At 41.1% G+C, this 24,960-nt stretch overlaps 1 protein-coding gene across 16 annotated transcripts in view; it reads left to right on the top strand.

The window, feature by feature from the left end:
- LOC127468022 (rap1 GTPase-activating protein 1-like) overlaps window positions 1-24,960 on the top strand; it is a 44,696-nt gene that overhangs the window by 12,702 nt on the left and 7,034 nt on the right. For 5 of the 16 annotated variants that reach the window (XM_051780729.1, XM_051780728.1, XM_051780723.1 and 2 more), the window contains exons 4-19: window positions 724-771; window positions 1,888-1,926; window positions 2,040-2,231; window positions 7,804-7,907; window positions 9,369-9,447; window positions 9,731-9,784; window positions 9,873-9,956; window positions 10,664-10,764; window positions 11,381-11,510; window positions 11,759-11,914; window positions 13,681-13,752; window positions 13,934-14,020; window positions 14,715-14,849; window positions 16,276-16,422; window positions 17,651-17,754; window positions 20,026-20,142. In XM_051780729.1, coding sequence (XP_051636689.1) covers window positions 724-771; window positions 1,888-1,926; window positions 2,040-2,231; window positions 7,804-7,907; window positions 9,369-9,447; window positions 9,731-9,784; window positions 9,873-9,956; window positions 10,664-10,764; window positions 11,381-11,510; window positions 11,759-11,914; window positions 13,681-13,752; window positions 13,934-14,020; window positions 14,715-14,849; window positions 16,276-16,422; window positions 17,651-17,754; window positions 20,026-20,142 — 1,649 coding nt within the window. Of the gene's footprint in view, window positions 1-723; window positions 772-1,887; window positions 1,927-2,039; window positions 2,232-7,803; window positions 7,908-9,368; window positions 9,448-9,730; window positions 9,785-9,872; window positions 9,957-10,663; window positions 10,765-11,380; window positions 11,511-11,758; window positions 11,915-13,680; window positions 13,753-13,933; window positions 14,021-14,714; window positions 14,850-16,275; window positions 16,423-17,650; window positions 17,755-20,025; window positions 20,147-20,466; window positions 20,514-22,951; window positions 24,929-24,960 lie in introns of those variants that run through there. The other 11 variants (XM_051780736.1, XM_051780732.1, XM_051780730.1 and 8 more) reach the window with 10 other exon arrangements.

The raw sequence follows: 24,960 nt of genomic DNA, 5'->3' as shown, positions 1-24,960 counted from the left end.
CTTGCAATTCCAACCCACCTTGTGGTAATGGTGCCTGGGAAAGCAGATGTACATGGTTTCACTATGTGGCTCCTTTTTGCCTTCAAGAGTCTCTTGCACTAGTCAAATGTTTGGATGGAGAGCAGCTCTGATTTTCTGCCTTACCTCCAAGAGGTGGATTTGTTCCCATATGTGGATGGAAGCAAGGCACATGAGCTGCTTGATAAGAAAAGGGCCTCTTGTTTAACTCTAATGCTCAAAACAAGTGTTTTTTACTTCCCTGAACCTTGCTTTGAGGCTCTCTATGCTTTGCCTGACAATATCTTCAAGGGAGAAGGAAGAATAGAACAGGAAAGAATGATTGGAAATACTGTTCTTTTGTGTTCTGTCTTTACCTCTTCCACTTTTCTATATTGCTTTGGATAGAAAATAAAGTAGCTAGAAGAGATTAGAGTAGCACATAGGATAATCAGTTTGGGAGATTGCTTTTGATATCTCCCAACTTTCTGCTTTTTAAGAGATGTAAGTTTGGTGGTAGCCTTTCAGTTTTAATGTCAAACTAGGGGACTGGCCAAGTTCTAGCTTTCCTGCTCTTTTTAATTCAAACTTCCAAACTTGCATAAAATAGAAGATTATGTAGAGAGACAAAATATGCATATTAAGTATATGGAGAAGGACACAGAGGGTAAGTGAAACAGACATGCTAAAATTTAGGATTCACTGTCTATGACTTTATGTTTCCAGGGGAGTCGTCTGGATGAACAGAGATGTTCCCTTCCAGCTCCTCTCAAGGTCAGGCCAAGTCATTGTTGCCTCTTAATTTGCTGAGAATGGCAGATAATTACTGACCTGGCTTGTAGTATATTTTCATCTTGGATGAACAGGGAGTCTACAAACATCCCAAGAACACATATATGCTTGCCTTTTTTTTTCTTTTTTTTTCCTCATTGCTGCACAAAAGGGTGAAACTGTGTAGCTGAAATAGAATTAACACTTCCCTTTTTCTAATTTAATGGTTCCAATAAGTGTTTATTATTATTGGCAGTCTTAATTTTGCCTAAGTAATTTCTTAAATTTAGTCAATATAACAGCTGTAATAATATCCATGAAACCAGATTGCATTTATTTCAGTAGTCTGCTTGAAGACACATAGAGATACTCTAGAAAACTGGTCCATTTTGCTCAATATTAGGACAATAAGGACAGATTCCCATCTTTAAATCCTCAACTCTTCCTCTCCATTTCTTCAGTCTCAGCTCAGGCCCAGTAAACTTAAAATCAAACTTGACCTTGATTTTAATCTTGGAATAACCTTTTAAAAAAAACCACTTAGAGAATTGATACAGCTCAGTTCTGACAGAGATAGTCAGTGATCTTTGTGGTGATGGAAGGGGCATCCAGTTGGCATAAAATGGCTTAGATACTGTTCCTCTTCCCTCAGTCATGCCTCAGCACCTGTGGTTGTATGCCACAGATCTAGCAATGGAGATGACACAACCTCAGTCTCACTGTAAATAACAGTACTGTTTCTACTATTCCTGCTGTCATCTCTGTCTGCAGAAGAACAGCAGCTGTCTAACACTGTGTGGAAGGAAAAGAGAGATACTGAGACTCCTCTAACCACATGGAATTTGCCTATAGTTTGGCTACCTCCACATTTTGCATGCCTATATTCTGTGGTTTCAAGGAGGAGGGTGGGTAAAATCTGACTTCTAAATTTGTTGTTCTCAAAGTTCTGTATTACAATGCTGAGACCTTGGAAATGGAGCCTAACCTTTAATCCTGAAATGAAGCTCTAAAGATGATCTAGGGAAGAATGGAAGCTGAGAGCACAGCTTGCACCATCATGAGCGCATAACACTTTAAAAGATGTCACATGCTTTTGCTAATGGTCTCTTCTGATTTCAGACAGAAGAGGAGTATATTCCTTACCCCAGCATCCATGAGGTGAGTTAGTACTACTCTCTACTGTTTTTCCTTGGACTTCATTGGTTTTTCAGCTTATTGGCCTTCCAGCTTATTGGTGTGTGGGTTTTAATGCTCTCCGTCCTTCTGAATAGGTATTACAGAAAGGGTGGCCATATCCTCTCATTATCTTACCCCAGTTTGGGGGCTACTGGATTGAAGGGACCAGCCACAACCTGTCCAGCTTGAGTCCAACTCTGTCTGATGTACCCTTTCCCTGGAGTGGTAAAGTGAAACTGGAAAGTGACCCTACAGCCAAACTGTACCGCAAACATTTTCTGGGAAAGGTAAGGGTGACCTTCAGAGCCTTCTTTTCAGCCTCAAGACTGAAATGTTTCTCAAGCTTTTTCTGATGGACTTAGAGATGACTGCAGAGCTGCTCCATTTCAGTTCCTTATGATGCCTTGAACTAGTGTAAATAAAGTACATACTGTGGTACGGCCTGTAGTACGTTAAGTTGGTTCTATCTCCTTGTGAAATGTGGAAATGTGCATCATCCTGTGCATTAATAGAAGAGAAAGATTTGCACAGGAAATTACTATATTTGGTTAAGAAGCTATTTTGAGGCTCCTGTACAGATACCAACCTTGGGATGACAAGGGGAAAACAGTGTAATAAAATGGAAATGGAGATGGTATTATTTCAGAGGGGACTTCACCACTGACAGTGCAAGCCTCTCAGTAGGAAGAAAAATGGTCTGTTTTCCTCAGTGTTTGGTCATCATAGAATGTGTATGATGAAACTGGAATGTGTGTCTTATAGTTGTTGATTTAAGTGAGCATAGTGGTTTGGTTTTTTAGGCCTTCCTGGTAATCAGGTCAGAACTAGGAAGTGACCATGTTCCCAGTATTCCCTACGATTTTTTTACGTAAGCTAGAGTATAAATAAGATGGGAGAGAAGCCGTTTCCTCTCTTCCCTTCCGGCAAGGTTTGGAGACAGCAGACTCCCGCGGCTGGTCTCACTCCTGTGGGGGAGCTGAGGCCTGGCTGGGCCTACAGGGCCTGTTGTTTCTGCCGATCTGGGGTCTGGTAGCGTGGCGGCGGTGTTGAGTGCGATTGTGCTATGTCAAGGAAAGTATTAAGGTTTTCTTTGGCTAGTTCTTTATTGAGTGTGTATACCTGTTTTTCCATTTTTTTTTGTTTTGTTCCTTTTCCCTTTCCCTTTTCTGTTTTTGGGTTTTGTTGTTTTTTTTTTTTTTTAATGTGTATATAGTTTTTGTAATTGTATATAAATGTAATATAAGTGTAAATATATTTATATGTTGCTTTAGCTCTCTTATTTCGGTTCTCTTGGTTTTTTTTCTTTTCCCTTGGTTCTGGTGGTGGGGGGAGCTCTTGCGGTGGGGTCTGGGGACTTGGCAGGGAGCCAGCTCCAAACCACCACAGTGAGTTTGGTGCTAAATGCTCCTTGACTTAAAAAAATTCAATTTGACACATAGGGAAACAGAGCTTGGCCTCATAAAGTGTATGTTTGCTGGCTGGCCATTAAGGTCCATCTGGGTTGGCCTACTTAGTGAGTTGGCTGATTACCAGACTGGATCTAAGGATGATATTAGCCATCAAGAACAAGTGAGAACAAACCATGATCTCTTCTGAGATTCAGTTCATAGCATAAAGAGATAAGAAAGCCTGACAGGTGTACTCATGCTGCTTACTCAGTGATCTCCCTCAATGACTGCACAGTGAGTTCAAAAACAGGAATAGGTAGAGCTTTGAGCAGGTCCCCAGCACTGGTTGTGCTTGTGTAGTATGCAACTCTGAAAACTGATATTAATATAATTTATAAGTACTTAGGAAAAAAAAAGAAAGCCTTCCTGGAGACTTCCTTTCAAGACTGGCAGATTTGCTGTGCAATCTGCTAATGGACATTTATCCTGCAACCTTCTGGAAGCTTTCAGTATGCCAACTGTAATTATTTTTATGTCATGTTGAATTTGGGGTTGTGCTTGAAGGCTTCCAGAGACAGATAGCATGAGAGACAAATTGGGATATGATTTTTTCAATCTGATTGTAGGATTCACTGCTGACCTGATACCACAAAACAGTTGAGGTTGGAAGGGTCCTCTGGAGCTCATCTTGTCCATACTCCTGCTCAAGCAGGGCCATATCATCATTGTTCCTTGCAAGTGAGATCCAGGATTCCCTGTATCATCAGACTTTGCATTTGCAGAGTGCCCAACCATCAGTGCCTCAGTACTACAGAAAATCTCCTCTCTCTTATATTATTCCTATTCTAATGTCCAGTGTTTTATTCTTTGCCTTAATTGATATGAATGTGTGTCTGTGTTCAATTAAACATGCACGTTTTTGAGCAAGCCAGTGTCAGAAAAGAACAGGGTGAACAGGACTCTTGTCACAGAAAAGTCTTCCTAATAGAAAACTTTACCCAATGGTTTAAGGGCTTAGGTAAGGAGGGAGCTCAGAGCTTTTTCTCTAGATGAGTATTTCTTCAGTGCAAAGTTTGTGATACCATTGATTTTGATTCTGTGTGCATTGAGTCCTTTTCTTGCTGAGAACATTGGGAGGGTTATTTCAGCGATGTCAAGAAAATTCTCTTTCAAACTTTGAATAATGGTAAACAGTTCTTAGCTGAAGAAGAGTCCAAAAGCATCATGTGGTGGGAGAGGCACAGCCAAATGGTTCAGGGAATATCCTTTAGAAAAGGTGGGAAATTAGAGCATTTGTGTGGTATTACAAACTTAATATGCATGTCTGTGTTATGCATGGGTGTGCATACACAGGTCACTCAGACAATTCTTTTGACTCTTTTGCAGAACTTTTTATAGCAGACTCTCTAAAACAACCTTCAAAAAAAGCGGTAGGACACACAAGCCATAGCTCAGTTCCTTTTCTTTGCATCATGGTCTGTATTTTACATGATGATTACACAGTAAGATTTATTCTGCCTGTAGGAAGAAGGCTGTAAAACCTTATGTCTTATACTTTGGGAATAATTCCATGTCTACTTTGTTTTCCAAAGCTATAATAAAGAGAAGTAGCCTGAAGCCAGGAGGGATTTAATAAAGGTATACATTGGAACTGCCAGTCAAAGAAACTTAGGGTGCAGTTTGACAAGTGCTTGAGACTGGCAGTGCTGATGAGAGAAGCTTTCTTGCCGTGCATTCCTGTGTTTCTCCGTTAGGTTGTCCTTTCTTCATGCTGGTTAAAGTACTGTTGCTGCAGATGGCAGATGTCTTAATAACTTTATAACTTCTGAGGCAAACTGTCAGTTAGTCTTTTCCCTTGGACCCATGGAAGAGACTTAATTCTTTTCACAGAGATCTGTTTGAAATCCAAACCTTCCTTTCAGACTGCATTAAATGTTACAGAAACTGCTTCTATGGCTGAAGAAATTTGTACCTATATATAGGTCATCTCAGCTCCAGGGTATCTTGTCACCACTGAGAATCTTCAGTATTAACCATAAAGTCTTCTGATGGTTCATCTCTTAATATCAGGACAGCTAATGATAAATGCTGTTGTCCACTGAAGGACTCAGAGTCTGCCTTCTGTTTCCTATGTGTTTTTACAGAGAAATAAAATCACAGAGGAAAAAGAAAATCGTAATGAGGAAATTACAGGTTTATACATACATATGATTACTCAGATCTCAGTTTAAAACCCAGGCTTACATTCAGGATCAAGTTACACAGCCAGAGCATCTTTGAAAAAAATTCGGTTATTTTAAGACTTCCACTAATTCTGGTGCCCATTCCACTGTGAAGATTGCACCGTTTTGTGTAGCCCTGTTATGTTGCCTACAGAGCTGATACCCTGGTCTCCAAAGCAACTGAGATCTCAAAGTGTCAAATCTGCTGGGGTGTGGCTTAGAAGTCTCACCAAAAGAAATCTTGATTTCTGGTCCTTGCAGCTCAGTGTTACTTTTGGCTGCAGCTAACTTCAGGTTTTGGCTCCTTGTCTTTTGCTCTGCCTTCTAGTCCTGACGTTTATTGGCATTGTGCCATATTTTTCCTTAACAGCCTGTCTTGGCCATCCACCCTAGCATATGACTTCTTTCATTTGTGGGTTTTGATTCTAGACTTCAGCTGACCATTGAACATGCTTTTGTTTTGCTCCTTGAATCTGTCTATTCCTCAGCTACTCTGTCTTTCTGCCCTTGGTCACAGGGCACCTGATTCTTGTTCACATCCCAAAAATCTATTAGTATCCTGAAAGTCATGATCAGAAGAAATAAACTGTCCTTTGTGGCTTCCTTTGATCTCACCTTTTCTTCCCATGGACAGATAAGTTCAGTCACTATCATTGACTTGTGTGACAGATCACACTGAACTTATGGGATTTGAACACTGCAGCTAGAGGCCATATTACTCTGCCTCTTTGCTGCTCTTTACTCACACTTTAACTTTTTCAGATCCTCTCATTTGATCAGCTGTGAAACCTTTTACCCATAAGTCAGTAGCAGGGCAGTTCTGGGTGTTGTTTTTTCCTGTCCCAAAGAGGAAATGGGGACAATCATATCTTTAATAATTAAAGAAGTTGGATAACTTCATCTTCACATTGAGGTTCAGGGTAGTGATTGTAGTCTTAGTTATTCCGTTTTTTGTTTCACAGAGAGAATTGGTTCATGTCTGTTAACTTCAAGTTGGTTGTGTCCACTTAGATATCAGAGTATTTCACTAGATATATCTTTTTATTTCACAGTGAGTCAGAGCTATGACTAATACAAAAAAACGTGTAGACAGCAAAAGGCTGTCACCTTTGTATTGAGAGAAGTTCTGCAAGCCAGAACAGACCTTCTATATTTTCTATGCAAAAGGCTGAGGAAAGAACTCCTCTGGGTTGGAGGCTAAATACTGAAATGTACTACTGCCCCTTTCAACAGAAGTTCTCGTTATCAGCAAAAGATTAAGATATTAATCTAATCCAAAGAGAACCAAATTCCCTGCATGACATTTTCATTGGTCTCTCTGCTTATACCTCAAATTCGTTAAGTTTGGACTGTTTGCTGGAAGCATAAATTCAGTCTCAGTGCTTCGGTCAGAGTTTGTTGTAGCAGCCAGCTCTGAATACTGGCTGTAAACAGGTTTTCCACTAGGACGATGGGAGTGATCAAAGCATTTCTGCATGATTCCACCTTTGTAGTATTTTCATTAGTACACATCCTGTGTCAAAATGCTTTAACCTTTTGAGATTAGAGGTTATATATCAATATATATTGATATACACAGACCATTGGAATATGGCTGTGCAGCAGGAGAAATGTTTGACCACAGCCACTTACATACAGAGACTGTAAAAATGTTTGCATTGTGGCTCATGGTTTGACTGAATGGTTCTGTTCTAGGCACACTGCTAAAGCTTGAGCAGTGTCAGTGGCACTGCTGAGAACATTCATCTGCAATGTGATTACTTACTGACTGTATCCTTCCTGAGATGTGAGCACTCTTGGAGGTCAACCATTTGGCATAATGATCCTTACTTTTTGTATAGAAAATTCCCACAACCACATCCAGTTGAATGTGCTGAGGACCACTGCTTAGTCATGAACAGTCTGAATGAATACAGGGAAAGTCCACGGAAGATATAATTTTGTTTACAAGAAACTCGATTTCTTCAAAATGTGTTGCTGAATGTTCTAATCCTATTCCTTCTCAGGAGCCTTTCTGATGTTGGACAGGTGAGGAGAAAATGAATTGACAGTGGATGCACTCTGACTGATATGCTCATGCATTGATGATCAAGTGGGCTGGAAGACAGCATATGCATGTCTTCAAGCATGCTATTGCTAGTTAAATTAAAAATCAGCTAATCTTGAGTGACAGGTTGTATGCAAAAAAATCTGGTAAATTTCTCTGGGAAGCATGTTGGGAATAATGCATTTTGGCTTCCTGTTTGCAGGAGCACCAGAACTTTTACTCCAGTGACATGTCCTTGGGCTACCTAGTACTTTCTGTGAAGTATGAACAGATTGAGAAGCAGGAAAATCTACGCCTGTTGCTGAGGTAACAGTGGCTGTTGTTGAAGCATATGTTACTGTGCTGTGTCTCTCATCTTACCTTGAGCTTCCTTCTATGTGAATTTCATGACTTTCTTCTGGAGAGGACCACAAAGAAAACTTTGAGCCATTTTTCTGCTTGCCTTCCCCTCTGAGTTGCTCTCAGCAGTCTCCTTCAGGAAGCTGAAGTGGTGCTTGCAAGTGCGTCTTTATAGTAGCTGTGTGAAAGATACCTGTTCTTCCCTCAAATAGGAAGTTTTTCTGGGTTTTTTGTTTACTTAGAGACATGTGAGTACTCTCTAGGAGAATATAGATTTCCTAATGGAGGACAGCCTAGCCCAGGCTTTGTCCTTGAGACTAAGACTCCCTTGAAGGTGAGCTAGAACATTTCCTGGGTTCCCAGGGCAGCCTACAAAGTGCCATAACCTTTAGGGCTTCCACAGAGAGACATTGCCCAGAGAGAGCTGCTGAGTGAACTAGAGGAAGAATAGAGATGGACCTTGCATGGGTGAGAGGCAACGCTTCAGAAAAGCTTTTTACCACAGTATGGGCTGGGTGAATTTCCAGTAGGCAACATGCTACTGGAATCAACAGTTATTCTAATACAGTTGCTGCTGAGAAGGATTCGTCCAGGACTGAGGGAAAATACTGGTTGCATAGGAGTCAGCTACAAGAGAATCACTGGTGGGTTTCCATCACTGTATGCAGATAATGCTTCAGTGCCAGCAATAATCTTAAAATAAAGAGAGAGCCTATTTATGAGCTGTGCCTGGGAATGTTTATCTGAGCCCCAAACCCTTCCCTGTAAGAGACCAAGGAAGAACAAAAGGGTAGAAATTCCTCTATTAAGATATTTCATTATATGCAGTACTTTTTGGTCAGTAGCTTGTTTATAATGGTTTGAAGAGGATTCTGACAGATCGATGGTTCTTCTTTCTTAGAAAGATATCTCTCGTTAAATATACAAATATAGAGGAAGGAAGCTTTTCTTTATCTTTCTGGAACAATGCTACACCAATTTCTGCCTCCTTTACTTTGCTTAGATCTGCTTTCCTAAGCTGTCTATAACAGACCTTTTACAGTCTTTCAAGCCCTCAATATGTGGTCTTAGGAATCCTTTATTATTCTTTGTTCATGAATTGTATTTCAGCATTTAGATTTCTGTGAAAGAAAATCGGGGGGCAAAAGAAAAGCAAAATATTTCTTTAAACAAAAGAATGCAAAGGAGCAAGAGAATAAACATTCCTGTTTCGTCTTCCTCTGCTTCCCACAACAAGTGATGAACAATAAGAACTGAAAGGACCTTGTTTTTCTAGTGACTTTATGCACCAGGCTTAAAATTAACCCTTTGGGATTTACTGCTTTAAGGATACTCTGAAGAAATGGATACCTTTCTTTAAGAAAGGACCAGTGTTGTTTGTGTTTCCCTTCAGCTATGTCTCTAATGCCTTTTTTTATTTTGTGTCAGGACTCGTACTGGCACCAAACATGACCTAATCCCCATTTCCTGTCTGAATGAGTTTCCCAATGCTGTCCAGATGGCAAAGGTGAGATTCATGCTTGCCTGTTTAAGACCTCATTCTTCAAGTTATTTTCACTTCTGTCTTCCCATTTCCCTCTTTTTCTACTATTTCCCAGTAGAACTGTCATATAGTTCCCTCCTACCCTTTCATTTAGCTTCTCTTCTTTCTCTTTTAATTTTAGCTCAGATTTTTTGCCTGAAGGGGCTCCTGTCAAATAATTGTAAACAGTGCCTGCACTCTCATGTGTGTAGCAAGCTAGGGCAAATGATAATCATGCTTCTGTTTCCCTCTCTTTCTCACTTGACAGCTACTGTGTGAGGATGTGAATGTTGAACGCTTCTTTCCTGTCCTCTATCCCAAGGTACAGTGTTCTGGTATGTCTATGTCACTTTTTCTTCAAGATCTGGCTAATGACATCCAGCTGATAATTTCTGTTTTCATTACCTCAGGCTTCGCAGCTTATTGTTGCATTTGATGAACACGTCATAAGCAATAACTTCAAATTTGGGGTCATCTACCAGAAACCTGGACAGGTAAGCTCTGTCAGATCCCACTATATGCGAGACAAAATGCAAAGAGTCAGTTCTCTTAGCTTAAATGTAAGAAGATCTGTGCTGTCCAGAGGCAGTGGTGCAGAGGCAGCAGTGTTTGTGCAGTGCCGTGGTTCCCTTGGCATGCCTCTTCCACCTCCAGTATCCCTGGCAGCTTTGCAGATCTCTGAACCCTAACCCTAATGACAGCTTGGGATTGAAGCAGAAGTCCCCAGCTCCATAGGCGGCCCAGATGAAGTTCGTGGAGGCAGTGATATTGTTCTAGTGCTGTGCTTCCCTTCTCTTGTCTCTTCCACCCCCACTGTCCCTGGAGCTGTAGGCTTTATGGATCTCTGAATGCTAATCCTAACCCTAAAGGCAGTTTAGGGATGAGGCAAAGCTCCCCAGCACCATGAAGTGGCCCAGATGAGAAAGGTGTGGAGGAAGCAATTTTGGTGCAATGCCATGCTTCCCTTGGCATGCTTCTTCCACTCCCAGTGTCCATGGAAGTGCAGGCTTTGTGGATCTCTGAACCCTAAGTCTAACCCTAATGGCAGCTTGGGGCTGAGGTAGGAATCCCCAGCACCATGGAAGGCCCAGATCAGAAATGTATTTAAGCAGAGATGTTTGTTGGTTGAATTGTGCATAGAAATTACTGCTTGTTCTTTGTACTGCTTGTGCTTCTTACAAGTTCTGCTTTCCTTTTGTAGACAACTGAAGAAGAAGTCTTCAGTAACACAGTAGAGAGTCAGGGTTTCCTGGAGTTCCTGGATTTTCTTGGTGACAAGATTCAGCTGCAGGATTTCCGTGGGTGCGTACCCAGCGCAGCTAGAAAGCCAAACTGAGTCAGAGAACACTGTGCATTCACAGGCTGCGGCTCTGTTAGAGCCCTGCTTTCAGAGAAGTGCTGTGTCCTCTGAATCCCAGTGCAGGTGAAGAAGCCCAGGATGCTTTTGTCAGCCATCGTGGCTGGAAACTAGTTAGGTGTCTGCTGGTATTTTCCTGGTATCTCAGTCTGACCCGCAGTATCATCAAAGAATAATTTTATTTAACAAGTGCAAATACAAGTTTGTTTCACAATGGTATGGAACAGTATTGTTTTAGGCTCTTTCTGTGGGGCAGCCCATCCCTTCTGTAGTTCTGAAATATGGAGTGTGTTTCTCAGAAGAATACCAAAGAAAGTAGCATCTTTGAGGATCCCTGGTTTAGCTTCATAGCTTTTAGCAAGCTGGTACGTTCACCAGCAGAAACACTGTGCAGCTTCAGTCAGTGCATTGGTTTGGGTAAGATTTGGTGCGTCACTATCACTGACTTCCTAAAAATTACCTTTGATAATATTGATGTACTACTGTTACTGATACTGTCGTTTTTCTTTCTACTTTCTCATCTCTACTGCCTGACCTATGGCGTGGTATGGATTTGCTCAGGTTCCGGGGAGGCTTGGATGTTACCAGAGGTCAAACAGGCACTGAGTCAGTCTATACAAATTTCCGGGGGAAGGAGATCATGTTTCATGTATCTACAAAGCTGCCCTTCACAGAGGGAGATTCCCAACAGGTATCAGAAGGAGAACTACAACGGTGTGTCTAAGAGAGGGGGGATATTCGAAGAAGGACTGTGTAGAGGGGAGAACGACTAGCTGTATAATGTTGGGAATCATGGCTGGAGTAATGGTAAAAGTAGTGGTGAGGGGTTTGCTTGAACAGATGGATTTGAGATGCTTGGCAAATGGGTGTTTGAGGCCCCATTGTACTGTTCTGCTCTTTTTCACCTGCCTTCTCTCTTTATTATTTTTTCCTCTCCAGCTTCAGCGGAAGCGTCACATTGGGAATGACATTGTAGCCATCATCTTCCAGGATGAAAGCACACCTTTTGTCCCTGATATGATTGCTTCTAATTTCCTACATGCTTATGTGGTAGTTCAGCTCACTCATAGCACCACTGGGGACACTCTCTACAAGGTAACCAGAATCAATAGATTCCCCTCTACTGATTTTGATCCTTGAAGTGGAAACCTGTACTTGGGCCTCTGGGAGAGGTACAGGTTCAGTCAGCTGTCATCCTCATTTCTTAAGTATCTGCACATGAAACTAGAGTGTTAGTTGTATGTTTTTCAAAGTAGCTGATGAATTTCTGAAGCTTGAAGCTTGGGAACAGAAGCAGGAAGAATTCAGATAAAAGAATTTTGTTTACATCAAGGGACATGAGGCACAATTGATCCCACTTTGGGGGTTGTCTTGCTTACATGATATAAGTCAGGTAAAATTCATGTCTGCATTTCTTCTGCTGTACCGCGCAGTGCTTAGAGCTTGCACTACCTGAGATTGCAGGTCAGATACAGCTGGCTGGCCTAATCTATGGGATCTACACCTGCTTTTGGGGTTCTCAGAACTGATGCCTATCTGGTAGGGAACAGCTACCTGTTAGGGCCCTCCAGTTGAAAGAAGTCCTGCTAGAGCTCATATTCCATATCTGCAGTCTTTGGATACAGCTCTCTTTCTCCCTCCCTGACATGACTCTGTATGGATGTCTATATATCTTTATGTTCAACTTTCAGTCATGCTTAAAGAGCAGAAAATATAAAGAAACTTGCATTTATGATGGAGTTTCCATTGTAGAAACGCTTTAATCCGTGTGTTATGTCTCGTATTATGTAGGGATTTTGATTTGGTGATGATGAGTCCCTATGCCTTGGAGGTCTACAGGAACACTGAGAATACCAAAATTAGGACAGGATCTCCATCTGCTTTTCCACCGAAGAGGGTGTTGGTGGAGCAACCATCTTCCATTGTTCTGCTTTGGGCAGCCATTTTGTAGTGACAAATGAAAGCCTCGTGCTGATCAGGGGCATGGGATTCCACTTCTCTTGTTCTCTGTATTGTAGGGCGCAAAAATTCACTACTTCTTCTCGGTAAACTCACACCTCTCATTGGCTCTGTGGCTCTGTGACCTTTATTCATTGTTATTTTGAGGCAGCTGCAATTGTCATGACATTGTTCCTTCTTGAATGAAATAGCAAATAACGATATTGCTCCATTTCAAACATGACAAAAAAATTAACTCTGAAATGTTGTGAAGTGCTGTGGTAAGATAGCTGCATGTAATTATAAGTAAGTGCTGTGAGGAGACAAGTGACTATGTAAAAGCTGGCCTGCATTACAGTTTTTTTTTTTGACATTGATATGTTAGGTAGGAGCATGTTAAAAATAAAACAAACAAAACTCATGCATTTCCTTATTTCATACTGGGAAAATGCTTTTGCATGTTTATCACCCGTGACTCAGAGAGGCAGTGGCACTGAGATGCTTCTCTCAGTGTGCAGTGTATCTCTACCAAGGATTCTCTGTAAAAAACAAGTAGGTCAGTACAACCATGTTGACCAAAGTTGTTCTAGTGGAGGTGAATCTATCTTGCAGCCTGAATAGAAGCATTTTTTTTGGTAAATATACTGATTATACTGGTTATTATTAAAAATATTTTTTAAAAAAGCAGTTGGTTCAATTTTTTGTTGTTCTTGCTGTGTGCACATCCAGCTGAATTTCTAGGAGATAAATCAGCACATTCATCCACTGAGTTCAGAAACAAAGGGATGCACAGGATGCTGTATTAGATCTCTTTTGGGTATGTAAATTATTCAGAAGGGATCAGGTCTATCATAGTAGTTTGAAAACTTTGATAGTTTCACTTGTGTTACGATACTTTTTTTTATTCCCTTATATTATTTCAGGTTTCAGTCACAGCCCGAGATGATGTCCCCTTCTTTGGACCCCCTCTGCCAAATCCAGCCATATTTAAAAAGGTTTGTTTCTCTGGTCCAATGTTAGATGGCAGGAGGATATTGTACACACACTTAATATTCTGAGTCAGTCTGGCTAAATGACTTTGGAGGTCCAAAGAGTAGTAAGCAGAGCTTTTATCATGTGATATTTTTATTACTGTTTTTATCTCCAGTTTAGTCTAGTCTTCATCTTATCTTACAGAGTGCAGAATTTCGTGAATTCCTTCTGGTCAAGCTCATCAATGCTGAGTACAGCTGCTATCGAGCTGAGAAATTTGCTAAATTAGAGGTGGGTCTATTACCTGGTTACTTCCATTAAAAATTATAATTATATGTAGTTATAAAGATATTATTGTCAGATTAAGAAAATATAGTAAAATTTTTAACTTTTGATATTGTGTTCCTTAAGAAAGGAAGATGAAATGTGATTAATACTCAGCTATGGGATGCTTCCTTCATATTTCATAGTAGGTGTGATAGAATATGAACAGGTGCATTCTAATGTAAAGGTCTAATCCTCAAGTAAGAATGGGAATGTGACACATACAGTTTGCTGGAGGAAATTCTGTATTAGCTGAAACTCACTATTATGGTACAGGATGCATACTGATATCACTGATTTTTGGTACCAAAATTCCGTTCCAGACTCTGCTGTTTGCCTGATCTGGAAAAAACATACCTCTGTTTCATCAGCTGTAAAAAAGTGTCCTTTATGACTTGCTTTAGAAAGAGTTTAAAAGGGCTGGGTCTTACTGCGATAATAACTGTGTCGTAAAACTGTAAACTGTAACTATGCAGTTAAAACACTTCATACTGTTTGAAGTATTTTCATGGGGTTTTGTTGTTCTCGTTGTTGCTGTTTTGGGAATTTTTTGTTTGGTTGGTTGTTGGGTTTTTTTAAGAAGGATGTGAGACACTGAGAAAACAGGGAAAAAATCCTCCGCTCCCGTTAAAAGATATTCTCATTTCCAATGCTGATGCAGGAAAGAACACGGAGTGCCCTCTTGGAGAGCCTTTTTGAGGAGCTGCAGCTTCGCAGCCGCAGTATGATGGGATTACCCACAGGGGAGGATGACAAGATAGAGAATGGCAGTGGGGGCTTCCTGGAAAATTTCAAGGTGAGCCATCCTACAGAGCTATAGTGTGGTGCAGAATTCCATACTGGCCTGTAGAAGTCAAACTCTTTGTGCTTCATGCTGGTGTCTAGTGTCAGATGGGGTTTTATTCTGTGACTTACAGAAAAAGGAATCAGTGTTTGCAAGTGGAATTGTAATAACTACTAGCAAGGGGCTTTTGGTTCCTACAGCAGATCTCCTCCAATTCATTTTCGTTATAATTGGAAGAGTTGCAAGAGCTACTACAAGAGAGTTTCTAAACTGAGTGTCATGGCTGGGCTTTGCGAACAGAGATTTGGGAAGGGCTTTACCCACGTTTGTTACAAGCGCATTGGTGGCTAAAAAGGCCAATACGAGATAGACACATCCGGTTGCAAAAGGCTCTCTGAGTGTACTGTCTAGAAAAACTGTGATGCTTTACTTACTCTCTAAAAGCCAGAGTTATTTTATCTTTGTTCAGTGTAAATGGCATGGTGCTGTTTTGTTTCAGTTTTTTAATAAGTCAGGATCAGGTGACAGAACATTGTTTTGAAAGTGATCAAGATGATACGAGAAAGCAAAGTTTTTATATGAATGGGCAAACTGAGTTTTGAACTGGTTATATAGAGAGAATCTGATGTCACTTCTGTCTGGAAAGAAGTGTTATGAATAGCATTTCTTCAGATGACCACCACCTGCTTTGCATGGTAGGCTGGTTAGAGTTACTAAGGGCTTTGAAACGAATCCATTCACATACAGTTTCTTTAGCTATGTGCATAGCTTTGGTCAGATCTGGGATGCTTTGGTGAGGTGCATTTTTACATACAATCAATCTACCCTGCCTTTGCTACTAACCATGAATTTTATACCCATCCATGTACTCTAGTTACCCTAAAATATCCCTTTTCTGACTTCTAGCAGATACTGTGGTTTGCATGTCATGTATACAGATGACCTTTGTAAAAGGCTGGAAAAGGCTGAGTAAACTCAGAAAATGGCTTTTTCAAATGCTTCAGATTTTGATGTCTGCTTTCCCCTTGCAGCCAGCACTGAAATTCATACAAGACTGAACCTTACAGTCTTGAACAGGAGTTTGATTTTGCGTTTTATAGCCTCTACTGGGTAGGACTGCTCCAGTAGATGCTGTCTTATCCAGTATGCTGGGATACTGGTAGGGAATCTCGAATTATTGCAAAAGGACAAGGGAAGTGAAAGTAGAGAATATACATGAGGAAGAGTTCCTCCCTGGCTCTTCCCAGAGCTCCATGCATGAAGTAGTATGGACAGTATCTAAGATGCTACCTTCTAGGAATTAGGATTTGTGTGGTTCTGATGTCGGTCTGTCACAACTTTCCACTCAATCTGTGATGCTTCTCATACTACCCTACCGTGTGCATGTCTATATGTGTATATCTGTGTTTGTCTGTTTCCCTGCCTCCTTCCTGTTCAGCGGGTGATCAGAGGCCGCAGCCAGAGCCTGGATACCATGGGGATATCCATGAGAAAGCAGCAGCCAGCCACCCTGCCCAGCCGCCCAGCTACAGCTGGCCTTGCCCTCAGCCAGAGTGTCGCCGAGGGCCCTAAGGCCATTGCTGCGGTAAGGTATTCGGGTGGGCTGTAAGAAGAAAACCCGGCATACCTTTGTAGCCACCCATACATTTTATTTCTCTTTCCCTATTAGTTTGTCCTCTTGTACCGCCTGTGAATCTTTTTGTTGTATCATCCCATTTCACAAGTGGTGAAAGTATGTGTTGCAGTCTGTTTTGTCTGTGCCTGTCCTTTAGCCTCAGTTCATGTGTCAGCTAGAGCTGAGATTCATGCAAACTGGGAGAAGAAAGTCAAACATGGTTCTACTTTTGACATATATCTCTGCTATCCTGGATTAGATCCTGTATACCTTGCCATATGCTAAAAAATGCATGCACTGTAGTTTGACCAGAATGGTACTGTATTGTCATATGGCAAGAGCTGAGAACATAAGGACACTAGAACTGTTTAACTTTTTTCAATTTCAACAATCAGATTATTTTCTGTAATATAAACAGGTGCACAATATATATTCAAGGTGCTGTTTTGCTGTAAATAGAATTTGCATGTTTGGAAGAAACAGCAAAATTAATAAAGTTTGGGGTGAGAAAAAGAATGAATATTTCTAGTCACTATCAAAACCTTTCTTATTTGATAGGGATACTAAACATATGTGATCAGCATGAGTATAATAAATCTGGGACAAATCTTTCCAGAAAAGGATCCGTGTTTCCAATACTGAAAATATGGTTACCTTGGCTAAAGTGCATCCGGCCAGTTGTGGTCTCTGCACTAGTGATGTCAATACAGGCAAACTACAACAAAGGCATCTCCGAGTAAGCCAAGAAGGTGCCCTTCAATGGGAAGATTTCTTGGTTGCATGTGTTCTCTATGTCAACACAAGGAAGTCACAGCCTATTAATGACTTGGGTTTGCTGCCTCCTCCACACCTTTAACTTCTTGATTTCTTTACCTTTCTGATTCTGCCTCTCCTCTCATCATAAGGGGGATACCTCCCTTCCAGAGCTCCTTTCTCTGTATAGTGGCTGTGTTCTGCCTTTGTTTCTGTATCTCTCTGTCCCTCTCTCATACCACCTTTGTAAGCCCTGGCTGCTCTTTCTCACTGACAGAAAGTACTCCTTCTTGCAGAGGTGGAGCCGAGCCATGCTATTGTATTGCAGAGTAAAGGAGAGGATCTGGATTCATGTCACAAACTCTTCTGCCACGCTTCCAGTTCTCCACAGTTTTTCCTGTCTTGTTCCCTTCCTTCCCTTCTATCACGCTTTCCTTTTTTCTAGTCTTTTGCCTTGCCTGGTAGGAGCCCATCACGTACTCGAGCCAGCCGCTTCCATGGGCGACGGAGTAGTGCCATTGGCATTGAGAACATACAGGAGGAAAAGAGGTATGAGCTGTGGGAAGATGAGACAAAGAGGGTAGAAAAACAGGAGGAGATGAGAAAAGGAACATGAAAAGGCACATATAAAGACAGAAGGGGAATTGACAGGAATGAGAGCTGAAATGGAAATGGTTGGAAGAAAAACCTAATTATCAGCTGCTGGAGAAATGGACAAATGACAGAAACAGACAAAATTAAAAAAGGACATTTGGAAGTGGGGAGAATCAGTATTTGAGGAGGACTGGAGGAAATGGGCAGAGGAATATTGTAAGATCGCTCTTAAATATTTTACAGTATGATCCAGGACTCTTGAGTCTCCTCTTCTGTATTCACCACTTTTAGATAAGAGTCAGATGACAGGCTAATACTTGGTAAAGGGATGCTTGATTGTTTGTTTCCATGTTAAAATGTTCAAATAGGCAAAACTTCTTGTATCTTAAAGGACTTTCTTTTTAAAGCATTAAGTCAAAAAGACTAGTGTTTAAGTCAGATCATTTGAGAAATAATTATAACTAATGGAAAGAATACAGATTCAAGGAGTGTTTTGGCATATTTGACAGAATTATAACCATTCAAAAGTTGTCTACTAGTCACCAGAGATTATTTAGATAAATCATAAATTTCTCTCAGCTCTAGCTGAGACACCTTTTTAAGATTATACAGAGTCTCAAAAGTCACCTGAGTGCTGTGCATCTAATATGCAATTTTCCCAGTTGCAAGAATTCCAGAAAGCAGGTTAAAGACTCGATGTAGAAGGGAAAAAGTAATCTTTAATGTGGAAACCAGTGATTTTATGACAGAAGGAAATTACTACATATTCTGTTCTTTCTTAATGAGGTACATATGACCTAATCTGAATAAAAATAGTATAGAATCTACTTGGAGAAAAATCTTCTGAGACAACTGCCCTGTTGCCCAGTCTAAGCCAACACAGTTAGCCACAGCTTCTCACTATTTTAATTACTTTTGTACTTTAGGCAGTTGTGTCCCTCAATCCATTACTTTGTGTTCAACAAGCTTTTCTATCCCCTTGAAGAATCTGTAAAACTTTTCTATCATAAAGAAAATGCCTGGATTTATTTTCTTCTTTTTTTTTTCCTGCTCTTTACTAGGAGGAACTGGTAAGCTGTTTGGCTTATTTAGCTTTCTTTTTGCATATTTGTAAACTTAGATATGAGGAACAGGGAGCCTTAGCTTGTATTTTGTGAAAGACTTTTTGGGTCATTTTTGAAGGTGTGGTTTCACTAGCAACTGTTCTGTTCTAACAGTTTGTTGCTGTTGAAAAGCAGATGTGATACTTCCCCTCTTCCACTGTCTCTTTCAACTACCCAGTTCTGACTGTTCCTTGTGATGGCTCAGATGCTCAGTGGATCTTTCATGGAACCGATTCAGCCCACTAATCTAAGAGGAAAAGTATCAACTTGCTTTCCTTGATAATTGTCTGCCAGATTCCGCCATGAACTGGCTCATGGAGAAGTTTGATGGGTATCAGGACTGATGGGAAGTGCACTCAGTAAGAGTGAAGGAGGCTGGAGCATTCTCTCTTTCTGGCAACAGTGAGCTCAACGTGTGACTTCACCTGAAGCTGTAATTTAATGATGTGCAGGCTTTGGTGACGGAGCTGACCCAGTCCATCCCACTTGTTCATGTGTTACAGAAGTTTCAGGATTGTTTTAATTTTAGAATTTTTGTCAGGGTAATTTCCAGTCTCACAAACAATTCTATTAGCACAAGTGAGGGCGTGAGGAACTATGATTTGAGGGGTACAGGTAGGATCAACTGACCAGGAGAGCAGGGGAAGAGCTCTGTGAACTCCCATCACTGAAGCTCCCCAGCATCCCCCTCCCCCCCAAAAAACCCCTTAGTTTTCCTTTACTTAATTAAACATACCTCTCTTTTCAGTTACTCACACAGACAGCTTTCTTCAGAAGTATCTTGGCAAGTACTAGCAGCAGTAATACTATAGTAACCATCATATTTGCACTCTCTATTAAATCCTAATGAAAGAGGGAGTATAAAAGAAAAAGTTAAAGAATTAAAGGTGAATACTGAAATTAATTTAAGCTTTTAAATCAATTCAAAAGGAGCTTAAAGTTTGCCATTTTGAATATGTCAGATGTGACATGTAAGGAGTCTGCCCTTTTCAATACAACTGTGTTTACTTCTGTTTCACATGTATATGAGAGATCCAGCTTTGTATTGGGCTTGTAAAGGACTGTTAGAATAGACAGTAGTTAGCTCTGGCTCTGAGTATAGCTTGTTTCTCTTTTCTCCGAGCAGAGACACTGCAGAGAGGATACAGAGGGTGTTGGACAGTCCTGGAACTTTCTTTGACCTGAAGTCTGATGGATCATCCAGTCCCAGCTCCCCAGAGTTCCCCAGCAGGAAGAGCAAGTGAGTTGAAAATAATTTGAAAGATGCTCACTGTCTCTGGTATTGGCTTAAGTGTGGTGCATGTCTCGTTCTGTTGGAGGCTTTGCTGAGATTGTCCACATCAGGCATTGTAGCGTCTTAAAAGTTAGATGTCTGGCTGTGGTACAGTATTTCAGAGCCTGTCATGGACTCGGCTTTCTGAAGCAGTCGGTGAAGAAAGATTGGACTACTTAAAGGTGATTTTGGTTATATCTTTACTATAATGTTAGCTTGCATCCAACAGGATACGCAGAGTCTTAGCTGTCCAGTTATCCATGTTTACTCATGTATATGTTTCTTCTATAGTTTGCTCTGGAGTGATTTTGGAGCTTCATGGAGAAGCTTGGACAAGGGTATGTTGGGATGTTGGGTTGTCCTCAAGTTCTGCCCCTTTAAGCAGAATCCATGCCGCTGCTCCCAACCAGCGTGAACTAACCTGTCTTCAGTCCTCCCGAAGTGTTATAGCAGGTGTTACAGCACGGTCTCATGTGTTGCACCTATGTTTCATTGCTAAAGCACGCCATACCACACCCCGTGTTCTCCTGCAAAACACTTCATGCAGCAGTCTGCAAAATAGTTTTCCAGTTTCTGGTTGCCAAAAACTGGAAAAATGCAATTTCCTTGTAGTAGAGCTTTGCTGTTGCTAAGCTGTTTTATACTGGTGTGTGATCCTATCTAAAATACTTCAGGCAAACCACCCATTTACATTTCCAAGACTCCAGAGCAGCCTGTCTCTAAATCCAAGGCTGCAGCTGACTTTCTGGAACAGCTTGCCACACCTAATTTTTTTCATGAGAACTTGGATGAGACCTGTGGCAAAAAAGGGACAGATTATTTTGTATTAGGGCATGTCGCTTCCTCAGGACTGTGTCTAGTCTAAGAAAATTTCAGGAGGTGCCCTAGAACCAGGGCTCTGTGGTTGTAGTTGCTCCAGGTGCCAGATTTGACAAGGAAGAGCCTTCCTTCCAACTAGACCCAATGCTCTCTAAGAATTACAGGCTGCTGACTATCTGCAGTAGTTCAGCTACCCAGTTGTGTGCTGTAGTACTGCCCGGAATTTTGTCACAGCCAAGGTGCAGAGTTCTGGTAAGTACATTTTTGTGTATGTGCTAGTTTTGGTTTTGGGTTGGATGAGTGTCCAGAATTTTGGTGTGGAGGAGGATGTGAGTACATCTAGGAGATACAGACCATTTAAGATGCTAGCTCTGGCAGCCAAGGACAAGAGAGAATGCAGGACATGGAACTGCTGACTGGTCAGCAACCACCATCTTCCAGCATTACCACATCATTCCACCTCCCTTTCCTGATCCTGCCTGGGACCTTGTTAGTGAACTAGAAGTTCCTGACTAGGTATGTGTTAGGGACTCTTGTTTTGATTAGATAGATGATTACCTTGCATAATAAGCAAGACTTCTCCTATTTAGAAAAGATCTCATAGCTTGGCTAGTCCTGGTTACCTGACTGTAGAATGTGTGCATGTCCTGGAAAAAAAGAAGTATGAAGCTTTCTTTCCTGACTTTTGCATATGATTGTGGGCTTCCCCCACTTCCCAACCCCCGTTCTCCATCAGCTGAGGTGAGCCAGCTGCAATGGCTGTTTCAAGTTGGTATCCATATGCTTTTGGAGAGAAAACGTAGCATGGGATTTCACTAACAATACTTGCATGAATATTGTTTATGCACATGAGGCATGACCTGTATTATTTGGCAGTCTGTCTAGTTCTGTCCCCAGGATTCTCTCTGTGCATTTTTTTCCAGTCACAGACTCAAACCACTTACGATCATAATTGTGGTGGTTTAGCCCATTCCTGGAGAGTTCGTTTATGAGGTGGGATGTAGCATGGAGTTTTGCACAATTAGTGATTATCCAGAGTTAGAGTTGTGATCTCAGACTTATGGACTAGCTCATGTGCAGTCATACTTTCTTCATGTTGTCTGAGACAGGGGAGTAAGAACATGTAATTCCACCATGTAAAGCACACCATTTTCAGCAAGACATTATTAGCACAGTATTGCAGGAAAAGGCTGGGAGTGTAAATTCTCACAGTCTGTCTTGGAGACCATTTACTGATGTTCTGCTGAAATAGCCTATCTGTTTTTCATTGTGGAACCACAAATCAGGATTCATGATATAGGCATAATTCTAATGCAAAAAGAGTTCTGAATGGTTCTAGAATAATTTATGTAGTCCCTATTAGATAACATAAATGGGTTATCCCTGGTAGTATGTAGTCAATCCTCTCCGGGTTCTCTCCATAGAGTAGAGTCACAAGAAATTTCTCTTATCGCAGAAACATCCAGCATGTTGCTGCTGGTCTTAAGTAACCATTTCAGATTCAAGACTTAAATGATCAACCTCTTCATCTGTGTTCTACTAAAACTAGCCTGGAAAGAAATGCCAAGGGAACACATAAATTATAGATTAATTAATTTATAGTAGAGACAAAGTGGCACTTACTTTCTGTCTTTGCCTCCTGATTCTCAACACACCCTTCTGCAGTGATCAGCCTGCAATCCATGAAACTGCATTGTTCACTTGAGCTAATGGTGTCTTCTGTCTCACATGCAGGGACAATTGTCCTTAGTTTTTCTGCTCTTCTGTCCAGGTAGCCTTCCAAATAATTTTTCTTCCCAAGGGACAGACTTAAGCCAGCCTATGTAACCAAGTAGCAGAACTCCTCAGGAACAGACAACTTTCTGGGTTGCATCTGAAAAATCAAGCACTATACTGTATATGTCCATATCCTAGGAAAAGTACATGGGTTTTTTGTATGTGTGTTTTCCCTCCTCAGACACATCTGAGTGGGGACATCAAGCCAATCAGGAGTGGACCGGATGCTACTCAGTCATTGGTTACCTCACTGAAGATACTGGCAAGACTTTTGGGGTGAAATGAGAGTCCTGGCTAAGAGGAGCATGAACGTACTTAGAGGACCTCAAGGACTGTGGAGAGACCAATGGCACCAAGTAACGCTCCACTGGCAGTTCCTGGAGCAGGAATTCTGGGAGAGGGAGATGGACAGAGAGCTCCTGTTGGAGCATTTTGGCTCTATGCTCTTCCCATTGCCCAGTCAGCAGCCACTGAACCAGCCTCTGCTAATGATGGGGAACGGAGGCCACCTTGAGTGCGACCCCTTTGCTTCCCCTTCGTTCAAATGAGTAAGAATATCTTGGCCTGCAGAAGGCAAGAGCAGAGGAACACGTTTCCACCTCTGTCTCTAGTGCCTTTGAATTACATAGGTCAGGAAACGCAGTGCAGAGAACGAGGATGGAGAAACCTGCTGAGGAAAGATGCTGAGAAGCAGATACTTTGTGGAAATCTAGATCCCAGTTCACTTAAATTCATGTTATTGTTTGCTCTGCTGAGGGAGAAGCATGTTGGCTTTCATTTCCTCCAAAATATATTTCCTAAATTAGAGGAAATATCTTTGGCCTATATTGGCCCTATCTTTACTGTTCTCCCTGTTGCATGCTGGCATGGAATATGCCTGGGACTTTAGGTTTCATTACTGCTTGTAGGTCAAGATTGGCCACATTTTGCAGTGTTTCTGAAGGAATAAATATATTTAGTATGTTAAAAGTGTCTTATCTTTCTTGCCTCTCTTAGCTTTTTTTATATTTCTTAACATTTTTAAGCACTCATCTCTCCCTTACTGGCTAGTCTTACGCAGACAGTGGTATTTCCCCATAAATTTTAGGCTTACATGCACAGTGCACCTTCTACCATGTAAGCATGTCAGCCTCATGGACTGCTGTATCTCTTAGATGACTGTAAGCAGTGGATCACAAATTCTGATCTGGGAAGAGCTGACCTTAAGGGTCTTTCTTGATAGTTATGAAACATGCACCGGGCTACCTCAGTGTCTGTGTCATTTGAGAAAGTAGTGGTAAAGTGATCCAATACAGTTTGCTTTGAATATCCCTGTTGAATGACCCTGTGAGACCTAAAAGTTTAGTGGAATGGACCTAAAGGAGCCCATCTACTGGCAACTTGTCACATGGAAAATCACCAGGATGGGAATCTGACCTAGGTGTGTTCCTGTTTGTAAGCAGGAGGAAGTTCTGACATGCCTGTGCAAGAGCTTGGCACTTGATGCTAAATAGTTTGACACTGAGACAGCCTGCAGATCTCAGTAATTTGTTCCAACCTTCCCATTGCTTTGTTAAACTTTCTTAGTTAACTGTTCTATAATACTGGTTAATGTTTGTGTATTTTCCTGCCTTCTCGTGTTACACCTGTCCAGAAAACCAGCAGTAACAATTTATAAGCTCTATGGCATGAAAAGTGTGCTTTTTATAGTCCCTTTGTTCTGTCTGGAATTTCACATAAGACCAAACATGATAGTCTGATAGTAGCTGTGGGAATGGGAGGCCAAGACTGGGTCTTGCCTGCCCTTTATACTCAGTTTCATGTCTCTTCATATTATATTTAGGCTTCTAAGTCTCTGATCTCCAAAATAAGGCATCTGTTGATTTTAATGAATGTCTAGATGTATTTGGTACTTAAATGCAGATGGTGTGACTCACTCTGCTTTACTACGCATAAGTCTGTGACTTAAAAATTCAGTTAGATTTGTCCTTTCATACAGTTATCCAGCATGGAGACAAAGAAGTGGTGTTTCTACTAAATGATGTAGCAACTAGAACATAAGGTATGCAAGCCAGTTCACTTGTTTTCTGCTCCTAGGTGGAAAAACTAGCTGTGGATGAATCATTTCTTCTTACTGTTTCTGATTGCTGTATAATAAAGTTATGCCACAAAAAATTAAGCCTGTGTGTAACAATAAGCATGATGATGTTG

The sequence above is a fragment of the Manacus candei genome, unplaced genomic scaffold, assembly GCF_025592945.1.
Source record: "Manacus candei isolate 608988 ecotype Guabito, Panama unplaced genomic scaffold, ASM2559294v1 h1tg000014l, whole genome shotgun sequence".
In the NCBI taxonomy this organism is placed as follows: Eukaryota; Metazoa; Chordata; class Aves; order Passeriformes; family Pipridae; genus Manacus; species Manacus candei.
The sequence above is the reverse complement of the archived record's forward strand: the minus strand, read 5'-3'. Positions and strand labels throughout refer to the sequence as shown.